Source organism: Pterocles gutturalis, unplaced genomic scaffold (genome assembly GCF_000699245.1).
Source record: "Pterocles gutturalis isolate BGI_N339 unplaced genomic scaffold, ASM69924v1 scaffold29312, whole genome shotgun sequence".
NCBI classification, from domain to species: Eukaryota; Metazoa; Chordata; class Aves; order Pterocliformes; family Pteroclidae; genus Pterocles; species Pterocles gutturalis.
Window position 1 is genome coordinate 13,079 of NW_010113695.1, and position 18,229 is coordinate 31,307.

At 47.0% G+C, this 18,229-nt stretch overlaps 1 protein-coding gene across 1 annotated transcript; it reads left to right on the top strand.

Moving 5' to 3' along the window:
- Positions 1-739: 739 nt before the first annotated feature.
- PHF12 (PHD finger protein 12) lies at positions 740-17,902 on the top strand. The gene is made up of 13 exons (XM_010074603.1): positions 740-807; positions 2,367-2,754; positions 2,927-3,047; positions 4,177-4,309; positions 5,016-5,180; positions 5,826-5,987; positions 7,054-7,870; positions 9,926-10,048; positions 11,378-11,521; positions 13,562-13,660; positions 14,219-14,301; positions 15,959-16,097; positions 16,724-17,902. The coding sequence occupies exons 1-13, from the start codon at positions 757-759 to the stop codon at positions 17,056-17,058; spliced, it is 2,760 nt and encodes a 919-aa protein (XP_010072905.1). The 5' UTR covers positions 740-756; the 3' UTR covers positions 17,059-17,902.
- The last annotated feature ends 327 nt before the right edge of the window (positions 17,903-18,229 follow it).

Consider the following 18,229-nt stretch of genomic DNA (forward strand, 5'->3'; position numbering starts at 1 on the left):
GCTGCTCTGCCTTTAACTGAGGAAAAGTGTTTCTCAAAATAGTCCTCCTTACTCCTTCATCTAATTTGCTTTGGTTTATTTCTAGCATCTAAATGAGAATGTCATTTCGATGTGATCCAGCTTTTATAGTAAGTGCAGATCTGTATGAGTAGGATGTATCTCACACTTCGTAGCCAAGGCAAGCTGTATACGGTGACACTTTGAGACTATTTGGGTTGTCTTAAGATAGAAAGTGGCTTCCACCATTAAGTAACTGTGCCCAAGGATGGAGTACATGAGAAACAGTGGGTAGACTTCACGGCAGCTTGTTCGGTTGGACTCGCGCTGCAAATTCAAGCAGGGAAATGCCGAGATAAATGACTGTGCTTGCTGCACGCGGATCTGTGTAGTCGTACATGGAGTAATCAAGTTATTTAAGGGCGTGTTGATGTTAGGGGGGAGGTATATGTGTTGCATGCAAGTGAATCTTCCATTTATCTTTGATATTCAATTCTAAGCCTGTCTTCTGAAACCGTGGAGCATGCTGCATTGGGGAGATGAGGTGGGTGTTGTGGAAGACCAGCTTCGTAGAGGGGTCTGGCTAAGTGGATGTATGGGGGAGTGAAACCGGGGAGCATTGCTGTAAAGAAAAGGAGGAAGTGCCTGGGAACCTGCAGAGCTAACCTGACTCGGGCTGCGTGAGGAGAGACGTTCCAGAAATAACAGTAAAGCCTTGCTTTGTATTTCTCTTGTAGCAACCCTCCGCTCAGTGAGGAAATGCTGCCGCCGGGGGAGTGGATGTGTCACCGCTGCACTGTACGCCGCAAGGTAAAGCCTCTTGTAGCAGATATGGTCGCTCCCCTTCTGACTGTCCAACTGAAACATGGATCCTATGTTTTATACCTTCCTCTCCCCTTACCATGTACTTACATACCACTGGAATTGCTCTTTGTGCTCAGAGTTGCAAAGGGCTTTATTAGGAACAGGCTTAAAGAAAACTAAGGGGTCTTGATGAGACCCTCCTGGTATTCTTAACCTCACTGCTAGGAACCAGAACTGAAGTGCCCGACATGTTCTTGTCAAGCTGTGCCTTTTGAACTGTTTTCCTTCTCCCCACTTCTGGAACAGAGGGGGAGCTGAGGCACAGAGGGAGTGGGGATGGCTCCCGTGCTCGAGGAGGTGAGCTATCTAGAGGTGAAACAGGAATCCCCTTAATGCAGCTTTGGCATCAGGGCTGTGATTCTGGTTTATGTGTGTTTTTTAGAAGTGTGACTTCACAGGAGTTGCACATCAGCAGAGAGTGAAATCACTGTGAGTTATGATTTCCTGGGTTGTTGAACAGGATGATTGGGCAAGATTGTGGCTTGTCTTTTTTCCTTGATGCTATTTTCTCCAGGAAGCTGTCTTGCACAATGTAAATATCTTACTGCTGTGACTACATCAGACTGCGTAGCAGAGGGTTTAGAAACTGCACCAAACTATCTAGCAACTGTTCCCTTGAAGTGACACCCAAAACAGATTGGAAGAAAACTGTGTACTCAGCCTTTTGTTCCTGAAGCAATTGCCTTGTTATGTTTCCAGGGTACTGTTCAGCCATCTGCCAACAGTAAAAATGAAGGTTGCACATTTTAAAAAATAACAATGAATTTAAAAAGAGAGAGAAAATGATCCCAGACTTTTCTGTATTAAAAATTGCCTGATACCACTTTGCTCCTTCTTCAGACCACTTTAGCCATCAAGTAGTGTTTCATCCATATTGGTGATGCTGTCAGGCACCGGGGCAGTGCACAGTTGCCTGTACTGGGCCATGCAGCATCCCCTCCTGTTGCCAAATGGATCTCGCAGTGATTGCAGTGTATTGTTTTCCTCTGCTGCAGTTCTCTCTGCCCACCTTGTGCAAGATTCCTGTCTCTAGAGATAGCAGTGTTTGTATATTGTGCTTGTATTCTCAAGCTGACCTTCTCATTCCATAACGGGTTTGGATGCACTGCCGGGGTTAATAGACTGCATGGACAAAGAACAGTCTACCATGGAGTTTCTCAGTGTTGGCTAGCAAAGTAAACAGAGTTTTCTGATTTGTCAGGTATTTAGGACTAGATGCTGTGAAACATTGTCCTGATCTGGACTCAAATACCACTATCCTCAAAGGAGAGAGACATGCTCATTTGCTTCCCTGTGCTTGTTTCCCTTCAGCTGTTTTGTCATCCGTACGTTAGCTGCAATCATATTGTTTTTGCTAGGTCCAGACTTTAATGACTTCACGGGGGAAGTTGTAGTAAGCGGCTCAAGCCTTTTCAGATGCTCTTTGTCTTCGATTGCATATTTGTCAAGGTTGATGTGCTTTGTTTGTGGCCTCCATGATAAGCCTGCCTATTCATGTTGTGCAGAAGCGAGAACAGAAGAAAGAGCTGGGGCAGGTAAATGGATTGGTGGACAAATCTGCGAAAAGGACCACCTCCCCCACCAGTGACGCAGACCTGTTGGACAGGTCTAGCAGCAGCATCAGGGCTAATGCGCATGCCAGGATCTTGGAAAGGAGAGCAAGCCGGCCTGGCACTCCCACATCCAATGCCAGCACCGAGACCCCCAACTCAGAGCAGAATGATGTCGATGAGGACATAATTGACGTGGATGATGACTCTGCTATTGCAGAAAAGGACTGTGGGCAGCCCCAGCTGAAGCGACCCTTTGAGCTTCTTATTGCTGCTGCCATGGAAAGGAACCCAACGCAGTTCCAGTTGCCGAATGAACTGACCTGCACCACAGCACTTCCAGGTGAGTGATGGGATGGCTCGTGTAGTGTTGGTGAAGATGTCCTCAGTTGCATCCTGCTGCCGTTTTTCCTCTTTTCCCTCTTGACTCCTTGGTAGCTGTGGCTGTAAGTATCTACCAGAAAGCAAATCTTTTCTATGTGGGTAACCCAAAGCCTTTTAAAATTTACTTTCAGGTACTAGTAAGAGGAGGAGAAAGGAAGAAACCACAGGAAAGAATGTCAAGAAAGCACAACACGAGTTAGACCACAATGGTTTGGTTCCCTTGCCAGTGAAAGTCTGCTTCACATGCAACAGGTACTTGACTCTTCCAGGGAAGCCGTTCAGTGTAGCTGCACCCTTCACAGGAGCGAAGTTCTTGCTGGAAAAAGTAGATGACCTGTTCCCTTTCCCGTTCTCCTTCATTGCTTACAGTCCTCTAAACAAATGGGGAAATAACCGTCTTGCTAAATAACAGATGTTTAACCATGGCAAGTGTAGGTGTGGCTTCTGCAGCCCTGTGTGGCTGTAAAGGGTTTTAAAATGTAGCCTGAAGAGGGTGAGCCATGTTGTCTTCAGTATTTTTCTACAAAGAAAAATTCTAAAGTGATGGTGGTTTAGAAAATGGTGATATTTGTTTATGGTTCATGAAGGAAGTATGTGAGGAGGTGACCTTTAGGAAATAGAAATCTGCTAACAGAGATATAAGCCTAAGGCAAATAGGAATATTGTGCTGAAATAGTGAATCTGAAAACTAGTACAAAACACTCCTGGTTTTTATAACTGCCTAAAAAATGCTCAGATAAATCCCAATTACAAATGTCAGTGAAAATGAAAAACTTTATTTCAGGAACTCAGAGTAAGTTTCTGGAAGTAGGTGGGAAGCTCAGACGAGCTTTGGTGAAGAATGGCTGATGACTTTGTCATAGGGTGAAGACTTCTTTAAGGCCTGGGGCATCAGGTGTAGCAGCTTTATGGAGTTTCTGACTTGTTCTGAGCATGTCTTGTTGAAGTAAATGTCTGAACTTCACACAAGATTCATCTGAGGAAAATTGTAATAACCTAAATCTGAGATTTCCTTTTGATCTCTGAATTTTGCTCTAAATGAAGCCACTCAGAACTAACACACAAGGTCAACTTCAGAAGTTGCTCATATTAATCTGTCAAGTGCTTACAGTTCTCCAGCAGCAGCATCTCTTCCTGCCAAAGGACCTCCTTTGGACCAAGAAGCCCTCACATGCATGGGCAAAGAAAGCCTTTTGCTTTTGTGGGTCTTGCAGAAGGTCCATATAGATCAAGTTACAAACCAGAAGCCTCATTTTAGATGCAAGTAACATGGTTTAGGGGAACTGGTGGGGAAAGATAAGCTTACAGTGGTTAGCCGAGCTTGTCTGCATGTTCAGTTTGTATTCTGTATGGGAGATAAGATATGCTGCTCTCTTTTCAGGAGCTGCAGAGTGGCACCTCTGATTCAGTGTGATTATTGCCCACTCCTGTTCCACATGGATTGTCTGGAGCCACCGCTTACTGCTATGCCTCTGGGTAGATGGATGTGCCCAAATCACATAGAACACGTGGTGGTAAGCAGGACTATGACTATGGTTGCAGTATGGGAACTGAATGCTGGAGCAGAACCTGGCAGGTCCATTAAAGGACAAAGTACAACAAGTATAAAACAGCTTCTGAGCTCTTATTGCTCCCTGTAAAGCTTGTAAAGCTCCTGCTGCAAGCAACGCACTCTCCAAAGGAATATGATGCTGCTGTCTGCAATAAAATATAAAGATGGGGGAACTCCTTCCTTTAACTGAAGCTGACAGCTCAGATTGTGACTCGCTGACAGCTTGTCTAGTTTCCAGACTGGACTCCTTAAGATCTAGATGAGCTTCCAGAACTGCGATACAGAGCAGCACAGTCCTACAAACAGGGGCAGTAATTCTTTGCATGCTTAACCTAAAAAACTTTTCATTCCAAGAGGGAGTTTTCATTTGTGAAAAAGGAGTGTACTTGAGACTAAATACTCAGGAAACAGGGGGCTGAAAAAAAGGGCTTGTGCCCAGACAAACTGCTTCTGAGAGCGTTGATGCTGCTTAGTTGGCCTCTAAATGCTTTCGTGGTCATCTCCAGCAATGTGCCCTTTAACAGAAGCGGTTAGTGCTGCACGAAACAAATAGTCTAAAGCTGAGCTGGATGCTGTCCTGCCAGTGCTACGAGGCGTTATGAAAGTCTTAGGGTACGTTAGAGTGACCTGCAGATCGCTAACTCCTGTGGCATTATCTGATCACCCAGCTGAACCAGAAGAACTTGACCCTGAGTAATCGGTGCCGAGTATTTGACCGGTTCCAGGACACCATATCTCAGCACGTTGTCAAAGTGGATTTCTTAAACCGAATCCATAAGAGACATCCTCCGAATCGCAGAGTTCTTCAATCAGTAAAGAGAAAAGGTTTGAAGGTATGTGTAAACAGTAGGTGTCGGTGAAAATCCCCGTGTATGTATTCTAGTTTGGAAGGGAAGCCAGCGTGCCCGGTAGGGATAGCCTCTGGGGCCGGGAGGAAGCGGGTGGGGTCTGAATGGATGTGCTGCTGAGAGAGGTCTGGAAGTCAGCAGTTACTTTTTCACTACATGTAGGATTTAAGAAGCTCCTTTTCCGCCAGCCATAAGGCTCAGCTATTACAAGTAATCCTTTACATCTGGCACAAACATAGAAAGTACAAGACAAAACTTGCTGAAGGTGGCCCTACCGTCAGAATTGGGGCTGCTGTGTTAAACCCTGGAGAGCATTTGCTGCCAGAATGCCTGAAAAATGCCGTACAGGTTTCCCTTCTTACTTGGCCTTTTTTGCATGTCTTGTCTTATGCTGTAGCCACCATGTTGTGCGGAAATCATCCCTGACCCAAGGGAATAAAACCTATTAATTTCAGCATGGCTGCATCAATTTAGAGTACTCAGCCCTTGAAACTTCTAATGCATTGTCTGCAGGGCTCCTTTGGGTCAGACAGCAGCGAACACAAAGTGTCGTGCTGGTTAGACACTTTGTTTAACTAGTCATTCTTGAGTAATTGTTCTCATGTGTGATCTTCTCTCTCTTCAATGTAGGTTCCTGATGCTATAAAGTCCCAATACCGGCTTCCACCCCCGTTACTTGCGCCTGCAGCAATTAGAGATGGCGAGCTGATCTGTAACGGGATCCCTGAGGAACCCTTGCAGAAGCACCTTTTGAACACTGAGCACTTAGCCAGCCAGACAGAACAACAGGAGGTAAATGAAGTCAAATGCTTGGACTCTGTGTCTGTAGTTGCTTTGGTACAAAGATCCTCTTCCATTTCAGTCATGATCAGAGCAGTTGTCTAGGAAACCAGTCTCAAAATCATGTCTGAAGGTGATAGCTTGTCTTGTCCCTGACACCCCTACCCATTAAAACTTCATTTTGGCTTTCCAGGTGAAACGTAAAGCTCCTCATTTGGCACTTCAGGGAAGTGGTGAAATAGTCTTGTGGCCTTAAAGAGCGGAGTCGAGAGCTTTCTGTCTAGATGTCATTTTTATTTCCTGGTTGAGAGGAAATACTTTCCGCTTTGATTATGTAAGACTGCTCTCTGACATGGTTATTTGTATGTTAACGTCACATTTTTGGGCTGCTTTTTATTGCTGGTAGAATTAAATCAAGGCCAAACGAGTGTTTAAATCTTGTATGAAACTTCTCACCAGATTCCACAACGTGAAGGCAGGTTGCTTTGCAGTCGGTGTAGTTGGTTTCTTCTCTTAGCTTAGGTGGGATTCTTCTGTGTGTCAGGTACACGTTCACCATGGAGCTTAAAACTTGGAATAAATCTTTTGGTCCACTTTGTGTAAAAGGAAAGGTGCTCTCCTCCCCAGCTTTGGCAGGTGACTCCCTATAGCATGAGATAGATCAGCATTTCTTCCCAGCATGCTCCAGAGTAGGCTGGAGGATTGTGTTTGGATAGAAACCCATATTAGTGAAAGATGTGTCTGCAACTAGCTGACCAGTTGAAACACTTAACAGGTGAAGAGGAAAGAATTTGGGCCTGAGGAAGAGCATCTGCTGCCTTCTCCCTCTTTTAATGTCAGCTCCTCTGTGTGCTGTCCCCAGCACAGAGATAAACAGTACCTCATTTTGATGGCCAAAGTTTCCTCCTGATTGTAGATGAGCATCAGAGCAGATGCTGTAGTTCCAGGCTGCATCAGAGCAGCTAGCAGCACAGTGGGACAGATGAATTTCTTCAAGCTGGCTGAATGATGGAGTAACTGTTGAATTTGGAGCACTATCTGCCTGTGGAGCTAACCTGCACTTTTCTCTTCCTCCCAGTGGCTCTGTAGTGTTGTTGCGCTCCAGTGCAGCATATTGAAACATTTATCTGCTAAGCAGATGACTTCGCTTTGGGACTCTGAACAAACAGAGAAGGCTGATATTAAGCCTGTTATTGTGGCAGACGGCTCACTCGCCAACCCTTACCAGGCAGCTGACAAGGCACCCACACCTTCCCTCTATTCCATGTCATCCTGCACCTCAGGGATTACCACTCAGAATTCCTTGAGCTCCTCGCAATCCCAGCAGACTTTGTCACAGGAAGATGTCAACTGCAGCTCTTGTATAGACAAATCCAAGAAGGTGTCTTCTTGCGGGACTTCGAATGGGCCCACAGCCTCTGATATTAAAGTAAACGGTCCTCATTTCTATGGCGTTTCGTCCGAACCTTCAGCACAGTTGACTGACTCCCAGAGACTAATCGGATCTGGTAACACAGTACCTGTTTTGTCTCATCGGCCAACGTGGCCTCGGCCCCTCACACCCCCAGCAACTTGTGGACTTCTGAATCACACCATCGGAACCATTGTCAAAACAGAGAACGTAGCAGGACCTGTTTCTTGTGCACAAAGGGGTTCTGTGCCGGTCACAAGTATGCCTACGTCCATATCAAGCTCCTGTGCCAGCCTGGAGACCACCAGCACTTTGCAAAGAAAGAATGTGCAGACGCAGATAGGACCGCCGCTGACGGCAGACCTGCGATCGATGGGCTCCCCTCTGAGTGCCACCAGGGCTCTCACCCCTCCGCAGGCTGCCGGAGATGGGATCTCTGCTGTTGGGTCCACAAACAGATTCTGTTCACCAGCACCACCTTCAGGTACGTGCCCAACAGCTGATCTTGGCCTCCAGGGCTGAGAAGGTGTTCAGGTTGCAGTTATTCTGAACCTCGAGGCTCCAGCAGGATGCCCTCGTTTAACTGAGAACTGAGCTTTCTGGGGAGAGCTGGGAGAAGCTGCTCAAGTCTCCTCTGTCTTAGGTCCCTTTGTGTGGGAGCCATGGGATGTATTTTTGCTGGCTGCATGTACCTGAGAGGGAAACTCTGTCCTGAGAGGCAGGATAGTAGATCAGTTTAATTCTGGAAAGAAACAGTCGTTTTAAATTAGGTGGCTGCTGTCTCGTTGTTCCAGCAACTAGCCGCTCCAGCGCTGCTTTTAAACTGCCGATTTGTTGTAAAGCACTAATTTGAGTGCAAGGTAGTCCTTCTCGCAAGAGCAGCTGTCTGGCATCTGATCCTGCGATCTCTGTACATGGTAACTGTTCTGGCAGTGTTTGTGTCCCCTGGTACAGATGCGTTTGAAGTTTTCAACAGCCTTGATGTTAGAGGAATGCGGGCTTGGGAAGCTGTGGTCTGTTTAGTATCTGCTAGTCTGTTAATCAGGGTAGTTATGGACTTGGATATCCCATCTCTGTCCTGAGTTGTACCCGGAAACCTTGCTGTTCAAGTGAATACCCATTCTTCAGTATAAAAACATCAAGTTAAAGATATTGACAGCTGTTGATAGACATTGAAGTCAGAGTAACTGCCCATAACTCAAATTTCGCTAGAATAAGCTTCCACTTAAAGCATTTTCCTTCTCTTCCCTGTCCCCACACCAGCTCGACACTCAAACCCGTCCACCCTTTGTGCAGGCTGGGTTGAAGCGGTCACTGAAGACAGAGTTGTCTGTTGCTTCTCCTGCAGTTCCCAGCCGCTGAGTGGCTCAGATCTGGTGACTGCAAGCAGCAGAGGAAACATCTTTTTATTATTATCTTTAATATTCCTTAATGAGTAACTTCTGAGCTTTACCTCGTGTTTGGAAGCTGTCCCCAGAGTACTTGGCCTCCTTGCTTATTGCTGAACAAACCTGGTTCCTCTGAGGCTGCTAGTTTGACTGAGCCCTGCTTAGAAATGCAAGACTGGGAGAAGCTTTGGTAGAGGAAATGAGGCCATACTATAGAAAACTTGCTTGTGGTTTGAAGAGTGCTGCAAACCCACCATAGTTTTGCGGTTACTTCAGATGTTAAGTAATTGCTTTTGGTGCAAAGCTTGCGTTCTACAGAATGCAGATTAAAACATCACTTTGGTGCAGTGTCTCTTGGGAAAGGTGTAAATATTTAGATTTTCCATCTAACACGATGCATATATATATATATTTATAACCAATTATGGTGTGCAAATTTTGTTGGTGAGTACAAAAATCATTCATGACCTTTTCTTTTTGGCCATAAATTTCAGGCTTATAGTAGTTCCACTTCTAAGCAAACCAACTCAAGAAGATCTGGTATCAACAATGCATTAAAGAGATTTTGTTCCCTGTCATTTGCCATTGCCTCTTCCAGCTGCGTGATCACTGCCAAAGCAATAGGATTTTTTTCTGTAAATAATAAAATCTGCTTATGACTGTCCCATTCTTACAGGACAGTGAAGTACACCCCGCACTGGATAATCACGCAGAAATAAAAACGGCAATTGTACTTTTAATGCATGTTCAGACCTAGACAAGCTACTTGGCAAATGTCTCTAAGTTTAGTAAACTCTTCAAGCTCCTGGGGACTTGCTGCTCATCTTTGCAGTCTCTGAAGGGCTTCGCTTAGAGTCTGTCGTTGCTGCTGCTCCAGAGAGCAGGAGCTCAGATGTGTAGGTCCAGAATTCCTCCAGCCACTGGAGGTGAGAGGCAGAAGCCGGCAGTTGGCTCTGTGCTGGAGACACACACTGGCCCTTCTGTGAGCAGAATAAAGCTAACGGCCGCTCGTTCAGGCCTTTTTCAACGCATGACTATGAGCAAAATTAGTCATTCTGAGCAGCTTGGAAGTGAAGTGCAGCCCGAGGGCTGGGTGCGTGTCTCGCGAACGTCACAGTGACATACCTTCTCTGCACCATCTTTCTCTGTAGATGGTAAGGTCAGTCCCAGCACCTTGTCCATAGGAAGCGCTTTAACTCTACCCTCATCGCTCACTTCAAACTCTGCAGCTATGTTGGACCTCACCAGTTCCCTGAAAGCATTTATGGACGGCGGTGAGTATTTAGTTTGTTATTAGCCTTTACTAGCCTGATGTGTTTGTTTCCCTAGAGGATTTGGTCTTCCAGAGATAAAGGGGTTGCAGTCAGGTGAGGGCGGCGCTGGGTATACATTACCTTAAATATGTCACATGCTTCCCTACTTGTAACGTTGCCAAGGCAGCAAGGCCAATGAAGTGTTTCTGCCTGAAGCTTTTCTGGGGAACGCTCACAAAGCTGTTGCACAGGCTGCTTTCCAGGTGGAATTCGCATGCAGAAACCTGCAGCCCAGCCATGTTGTGGTGCTAGCTGCAATCCAGAGCTGTTCCTGGCAGGCGTAAAGTCCAGCAGCAGTAGATCTTGTAGTTGAGCAGTCACCTGAGTGGTGATGCTCTAATGGGTCAGTTAATTTTCTGCTTCTGTCAGTCTTCTAGACTGGTCTGTTTTTTATTTTCCTTTTGTTGCACTTGGCAAGAAATGCCAAACATTAGCAGAGTGACTTGAGGAGGAGGAGATTGCTGAACTGCAGTCATCAGTAGCATAGCGAGGCTGTTGCCAGAGATGACTTCCACATCTGAAGAACAGCCTTTCTGGCGTTGCCAGTGTGACCCTCTTTTCTTGGGTGAACCCTGACTGCTCAGCCTGCCCAGACAACCTCTCTGCTATTGGGAGAGGCTTTTATAGTTCTGTTTCTTCTGCTTGCTGTTTTAACTCTCGTTAATGCGGAGAAAGCTCTTGAAAGAAGAGGTTAGCCAGCCTGCTTGTTGCCAGAAAGCAGACCTCTGCAGGGCTTTAAAAATATAAATACTTCAAAGCTATCAGCAACAGATCTGCTTTAAAGCTCATTAATAATATTGTCTGAATTGCCCTGTTTGGTTTAATTAACCCTGCTACAAAAGCACGTGGCTCACGAATGAGCCTGTAGCAGCTTCAAAGGTAGTGACAGCTGTCTTCTGCAACGTAGGGTTGGACTTTCTAACTAGGTAATGAAGCTTCATGAGAAGGACCCAGCCTGCTGCCCAACGGAGTGCAGTGTCCACCTCTGCAGACCTGTTGATTCTGAGCCAAAGTGGCAGATTTTCAACTTACTAGTCCTTGTTCCCCTAAACTTCCACTTGCTGCCTCAGTTGGCTCTCTGGCCATCGCTGGCGCTCTCCTTGCACGCTGCTCACAGGAGATTATATGAAGTAATAGATCACCTCTGTGTAAGGTTCATATTGCAAAATTTGTCAAGTCTTTGCTGTTGAAGCAAATGGCATGTTTGAAAGTAGGACAGTTAAATCCACCGCAGCTCAGAATGCACCCTTTCCATGAATAACTTACTAATTGCTTTTTGTTTATTAACAGAGATTGAGATAAATATGCTGGATGAGCAGCTGATCAAGTTTCTGGCTTTGCAGAGAATACATCAGCTCTTTCCTTCCAAAGCTCAGTCTGTAGCGAGCAGTGTCAGTCCCCACCAGCAATCTCCTGTGGGAAACCACATTGAAGGTAAGAGCAGTCCTAGAATAGTTGGTTTATATTGAGCCGTATCTTTTTGGCACTCCCTTGCCTATCCATTGAAGGAGATCTCCCTCTTCTTCTGGTTCTCTGTCTGATGCTGTCTTTCATGTTTCTTTCCTCTCATCCCCCTGCTCTGGATATCCACTGGCTAGAAACTCCTTCAGGTCCTTCTGCTTAACTATTTACAAATTATGGCAATGAAAACACCTTCAGTAACTTATGGTTTTCTGCTGGAAATTTTAGTGAAGTAGGGATTTATTCATCTGAGAGTTAGCAAGAAATGGGAAGGTTCAGCTGCTTTTTTTTTTCCTCTCACCTTTGAGAAGGGGAAGAGAAATCTGTGAATTCCTGCTCTCTCTGGAGAAGTTGCTTGTGAGACAAGCACATGAACAGGAGGAAGCGGGGCACAGAATACACATGTGACATTGTCATTGCCCGTTCAGAATAATGTCATTGTTAAGCTGAAACATGAAATGCAACAAGTGCAAATAATAGAAAACAACTTGTGCTTCTGTTGGAAATCTCCAGATTTCCGAGTTCAGCGTTGGCTTTGTTTGTGGTCACTGGTATCAGCATGCTAACACCTAGAGCTGCAGGGGGAACGTGGCTGCATGTTCCTCTGCATGCAGCCACTCAATTTAATCCGCTTTCAAGCACCAACTGGGCAGCCTTGTTGTGGGAGCAGTTGTTTGCTCCCCCCCTGCTAGGCCTGGGGGTAAATATCTAAGATAAGATCTTTGGAAGTCTGCTAACTGTCAGTAACCTCCTTCTGAAACCATGCTTGCCTGCTTGCTCGCTGCTGTAGCATCACCGCATTCTCTAAATGCTTTGTCCATCTTCTTTTGAACGCCACTGTAGGACCCAGCGCCAGGCTGCGATAGAGCCGCATTCCTGTGCCGCTCCTAACAGGCGAGTTCTGGAAATTCTTCAGCAGTCTGCTTTTCAAAAGGCTGTCTTAACCCATCACCCTTTTGGGGCAGGAATGGTGCTTCCAGCCCACTGTTGAGCATTGCTGATGAAATGTTAGATCCAAAGCCTTTACCTTTAGTGTGAGCCCCGTTGAGCCAGCAGAGGCAGGCAGGTGAGAGGACTCGTGCAGGGCAGCAGAGGTGGGAACCTGCATGTTTTGGCTGCATTGGCTGCTGCACGGCCGGTGGTGCCACACGGTGTGGCCAATATTGTTGACATAGGTGACTCTGCAAACAATCTTTCGTTATCCTCACGTTCTGTTCTCTGATTCCACGCTCTTGGTGTAAAACTGTCACACAGATGTACTATCAGGAGGGACCTAAACTCTGTGCGTACAAGGGGCTTATCTCCAAAAGACAGCTGCTGAAATCCTGGCCAGGCCTGTGCGCTCCAGAGTTCGACATCTGTTCCCCAGAAGATGATTTTCCGTCCAGTTAATGTGGGCATGTGAGAACGTGTGATTTGTGCTTGGCTGCCAGGGAGCTGCTCTGGAGGCTCAGCCCCAGAGCAGCCATCGTTGAGCCTGCCGGAGGGACCAGCCCAAGGGTAAAGGAGTCCACTCGGAAAATTATCTGTCCCGGGAGCTGGGCTGGTCCCTGGCCAAGCCCTGTCCGTCCCGTGTGTTTTTCCTGCAGCCCCACTAGCAGTGAAGTGGCAGCTGTTAAGTTGGTGACATTCACCAGCACCAATTTTTTCTAAAGTGGCACTGCGACAGCAAGAGTCAGCTTTTGATTACCCAAAGTGGAAGAGATTAAGAAAGAAGCTAGTGGTAGGAGGCTTGTGTTTCCCTCGGTGTGGCTCCATTGTGCACACTCACTCCTTCCCCCGATTGCGTGGCTTGCGTGGGTTACTGGAGAGAGCGATTTTCCCTGATGACTCTCAAAAAGATGTTTAATGTACAAACATTCCTGGAAGGTTGGGAATTGGAGGTTAGGCCAAAACTGACTGCATCCTCCTTAGGGTCTGTATTTTCTGGAGAGTCTAGTGCTGGAGGTGCTGGGGTCAAGCAGCCTTCGTAGCTGATAACATTGTTCAAGCAATTTCTTTTTTATCTTGCAGCGCAAAGAAAGGAAGTGCAAGCCCGGGCGGTGTTCTATCCTCTGATGGGCTTAGGGGGTGCAGTCAATATGTGCTACCGAACCCTCTACATTGGGACAGGTGAGTCGCATTTCTCCTGCCCTGACCTTTCAGAATCAGGGTGGTTCTCCCTGACCCGCCCGAAGTGTTTGCCAAGGGGGTGTTGAAGAAAACAGCCCCATTGTGGCCACTTGTACGGGGATTCTTTGCTACCAAGAAACGGTGAAATTCCCCGTCCACTCGAATCTTTGTGGGGTTGCACCTTTGTAGCCTGGCTGGCATCAAAAGTAGCGAAATGGCTGTCCTGGAGACTTAATGGAGAGAAGACTTATGGTTTGTTTGCAGGTTTTATTTCTTTCTGCTTAGATTCTTCTGGTGTGCTGGAAAGACCCAGTAACTGTGAAATGTTCTTCAACCGTCGTGGAGCTGCGAGCCTTCCCTTCCCCCACTGAAACTTTGTTCGGTGGCTTATCGCAGCATTATTCATGCAGTCCTGGGAGCAGGGACAAAGGCAGTTGCTCCCCTGTTGTTTTGCTAATTGAAGTTTAATTCTGTCTGTTGTTCTCTGCTGCCTGACAGTTTGGGTTAGTTTTTTTTTTCTGAAATGAACTGAGCCTGTTTTGTCTTCCCCATTGACAGGAGCCGATATGGATGTGTGCCTTACAAGCTACGGTCACTGTAACTATGTGTCTGGCAAACATGCCTGCATATTCTATGATGAGGTGAGTGCCTGAATGGGGCTTTTTAAATTATTTTTATTATTTGGCATGCATGGCAGTGGGAGCTGGAGGTGCAGGCAGCAGGTTGTCTTTGTGTGGTGCTCCTTTGTGGACTACAAAGTAAGAGCGAGGGCTGTGAATGGTTTCACTCCAGTGAGGGCTGCGTCAGCGTTTTCTGTCAAACCCTTTTCTGCAGCACAGAGCTCTGCCAGCGTGATTTCTCTGAGCTAACTGCTTGTGGACAAAGACTGACCACAAGTAAGCACTGTCACTGCTGGTGTCCAGGGAAAGAAAAAGTCATAGAAATGCTTCGATACCTTTTGATCCAGCTGCGTTGTTAATAAAAGCTAAACTTTACTTGTTGACATTGAGCCTTGGCTGGAACAAAATGGGGAACTGCTCCAAGTCTCTTGGTTTCAGGTGTGAGGGCGGTGCAGTGGTTGTGCCCATCTGCAGTAGTTCGTATAAATTATTTAACTAAAATTTCAGTTAAGCTCTCGGCATAAACAGAGGTCTACAGTTGCTTGTTAGCTGCAGTCCAGAGATTAGTTTGTTCTTGAAGTAAATAGACGGCGGGTCTGCCAATAAAAGCGCCGCTGGAGATGTCTCTTAGCATGGAAACAGTCTTTGAAGCAAGATAGAATCTTTTATATCACCATTTGTCAACTGGCTACTGAGCAGGATCCAGGATTAACCCGCAGACAGCTTTAGCCATTCCTCCAGTGCACTACAAGCTACAGAACACGCTCGGTAATGGGATCCAGACCTTCAGTCTGGGTTGAAGCATCTCCTCACAGTGGTCAATCCTAAATCAGGCTCTAGGCACTGAACTTCGGCCATACTCCAGCAGCCCTCCTGTGGAGGGAGAATTCCCCCCGCTCAGCTCTGTCTGCTCCTCCTGCCTCTGGCCGTCGGCAGCTCCTGCTTGGCCTCGGTCTCTGCAGGCTAGCAGGTTACTTGAAAACTTACTCCCTTGTGCATGGGGAGTTTTTGTAACTTGATTAAAGCTCAGTAGTCCCTGGGGAACAAGGTCTTCAGCCCGCAGCTGATTCCTGTGAGCTAACCTGAAATCTCCTCTACTCTGTCAACATCCTCTGCAAAGTTCATCTGAGCGTGACGCTGCCTGTGTGACGCTGTAGTGTCACGGTAACGTCTCCCGGCATTTCAGCATCTGCGGAAGGCCTGTAAATCCCGGACAGTCTCTATCTTGCAGCTGCTGCAGCACACTGGCATCCCCATTGCCATCTTGTGTCTGCTTTCCAAAGCACACCCCTTCCTGCTGGGCGCAGGCCTTGGGCTGAGTTTGCATCGCGTGTCTGTTAGATGGTGGGCTCACTTTGTGAGAACCAGCATGAATCCCTGTTTCCAAACGATCCATTGATCCAAGTGCAGTCAGTAAAACTCACTTCTTTCCAAAGCCGCTTTGGCTCTCCTGCCCTGCTGGGAGCATCCTGGGAAGCAGCTCTTGCTGGGAAGCCGGCTGTTCTGTGAGTGTGAGCCATGCACGAGGTTTGGGTTGGTCTCTGAAGCTGGAGGAGATTTTAACTGCTCTTGTTTAACCAGCAGCAGGGAGAGAAGAGGGGTTGTGTTTCCCTGCTCCAAAGGGGTGTATGGGACGAAGCCTTTCTGACTTGATTCCCTCCTCTTACCTTTCTTTCAGAATACGAAACATTACGAGCTGTTGAACTACAGTGAGCATGGGACGACCGTGGACAACGTTCTGTATTCGTGTGACTTCTCGGAGAAGATGACGCCCACTCCTCCCAGCAGTATCGTTGCCAAAGTGCAGAGTGTGATAAGTGAGTGGCGAGACAGCGCCAGCCCCGCGTTAACACCATGGGGAGCTATTACAGGGGGACAGGAGCTATTATGGGGCACAGGAGTGGGTGCAGATCGATTCCTTGTTGGTGCCCCTGGTTCTGCAGCGGTTGGTTCCCCTCTTGCAACAAGAGGAGTCTCTCCGTGGGCCTCAGCCTGGCTTACACAAAACCTTCCTCTGCAGCTCTGCTATCAACCGCGCTCCTGCCCTGCCTCCAGCGCTGGAGTTAACCAGGCTCCAGGTCTCTCAGATGGTTCAGAGCTGGACAGAGGGGTTTCCCCATGTGTGTCTTCCCATCCCAGGCTGTGAGCAAGCCATCTGGGTTCTGCTGCAGACATCCCATCCCTGCATGGCTTGCTCCTGCTCTCCGCCTGACCGGCTTCCCCTTTTTTTGGCTGCCAGAATAGATGTGTGAATGCCTCTACCTCTGCAGGGCTGTGGGGAGCCTCCTGTGTCCGTCATATCAGCCCCTTGCTGCAGACAACCGAAATGCCTCGTGGCTGGAAGCTATTTCCCCCAAGGCACCCCAGGAGTAGCCCCTGTTGATTAAAACAAGCTGCTGCTGGCCTGCCTGAATCTTATGTGTTTGTTTTTTTTTTTTTTCAGAACGACATAAAAGCAGAAAACAAGAAGAGGAGCCGCGTGAAGAAGCCTCTGTGATGAATTCACAGGCGCAAGGGCAGCATCGGAAACCCTGTAACTGCAAAGCCAGCAGCTCCAGTTTAATAGGGGGCAGCGGGGCCGGCTGGGAGGGGACAGCCCTGCTCCACCACGGCAGTTACATCAAGCTGGGCTGCCTGCAGTTTGTTTTCAGCATTACTGAATTTGCGACCAAACAGCCCAAGGGGGACACTGCCTTAGTACAAGACATGGACTTGGAGGAGAAGCTTTCTCTGAAACCCCACCAGGTGCCCGTGCTGCGGTCCAACTCAGTTCCCTAGGAATTTTTAGGAAGAGAGCTTTTGGAGTAAAGGAAAACGCCCTCAAGACTCTTGCAATGCAAAAATGTACAAACCGAGGCGGGATTTTCTATGTCGGCCCAGAGACTGTTCACACGCCGTTTGCATGAAATGAAGAACGTTTAACTTTTTTTAATTTTTCTTTTTTGCTCAAGTTTTAGGGGCATTTGCACATATATTTGTACTATACATTTCATTTTAAAAGGAAAACTGCAGTGAGAGCAGGACGCGTCAGAGCGAGGGGCAACCGCTGTCTGACTCGAGGACTCTCTCTGATAGATAGTTCCCATGCAGTTGTAAAATAATCAGAAACTTGTTCTATTTTGTGCCAGTGACAATAGTTTTATATTAAAAGAGAAATACAGTTTTCATACAGCAAATCTATACAATATCATTGTTTTATTTAATGTAAAGAAGCGCTCTTCTTCCCAGTTATTTTTCCCATCCCTCCCTGCTATGGTTGCACTACAAGTAGCTACTGTGTATTATGGGCAGTGAGAAATGAATTCTTTTCCTGGTGTCCATCCTCTTTTTTTTATTTCAAATAAGGAAAAGTGTTGGATTCTGTGTAAATACATCAGTGATGGCATTTTCAATGTTTTAAAAGCTGTGTACAGTGCTACATGTGGTATGACGTTCCTCAAATTGTCTATTGTAGCGGATCGTTTGTCGTAACCTGTCTGTCTCTTTTGTTTATATGCCACCTCCCCGCAGCAGAACAGCTAGTTCCACTGTACATAGTAATTGTAACGTTTTAGACTTTACAGAAACTTTCCTGTATTCTGTATATAAAAAAAAAAAAAAATTACTTCACATTCTGTTTTCTGACTGTCTGTCTTAACTCTTGTCACCACAACCTGGAGCGTCCCTGGCGTGTCTGACCGCAGAAGAGGAGCCGGGGGGGGCTGTGGATGGATGGAGGCAGCCTGGTGTCCCACTGGGCTGGGAGATGATGCTGGTGGTCCTGGTTTGGGGCTGGAAGGTGACAGAATCGTTGGGTTTGGGGTGGAAGGGACCTTTAAAGGTCATTCCTGCCCTGAGCAGGGACACCTCCATCAGTTCCAACCTGAACTTGACTATTTCCAGTCGCCACCTTTCTGGGCATGAGAGGTGGGGTCTGGGGCTGACAGCCTGCACCCCCTGCCCTCCCTTA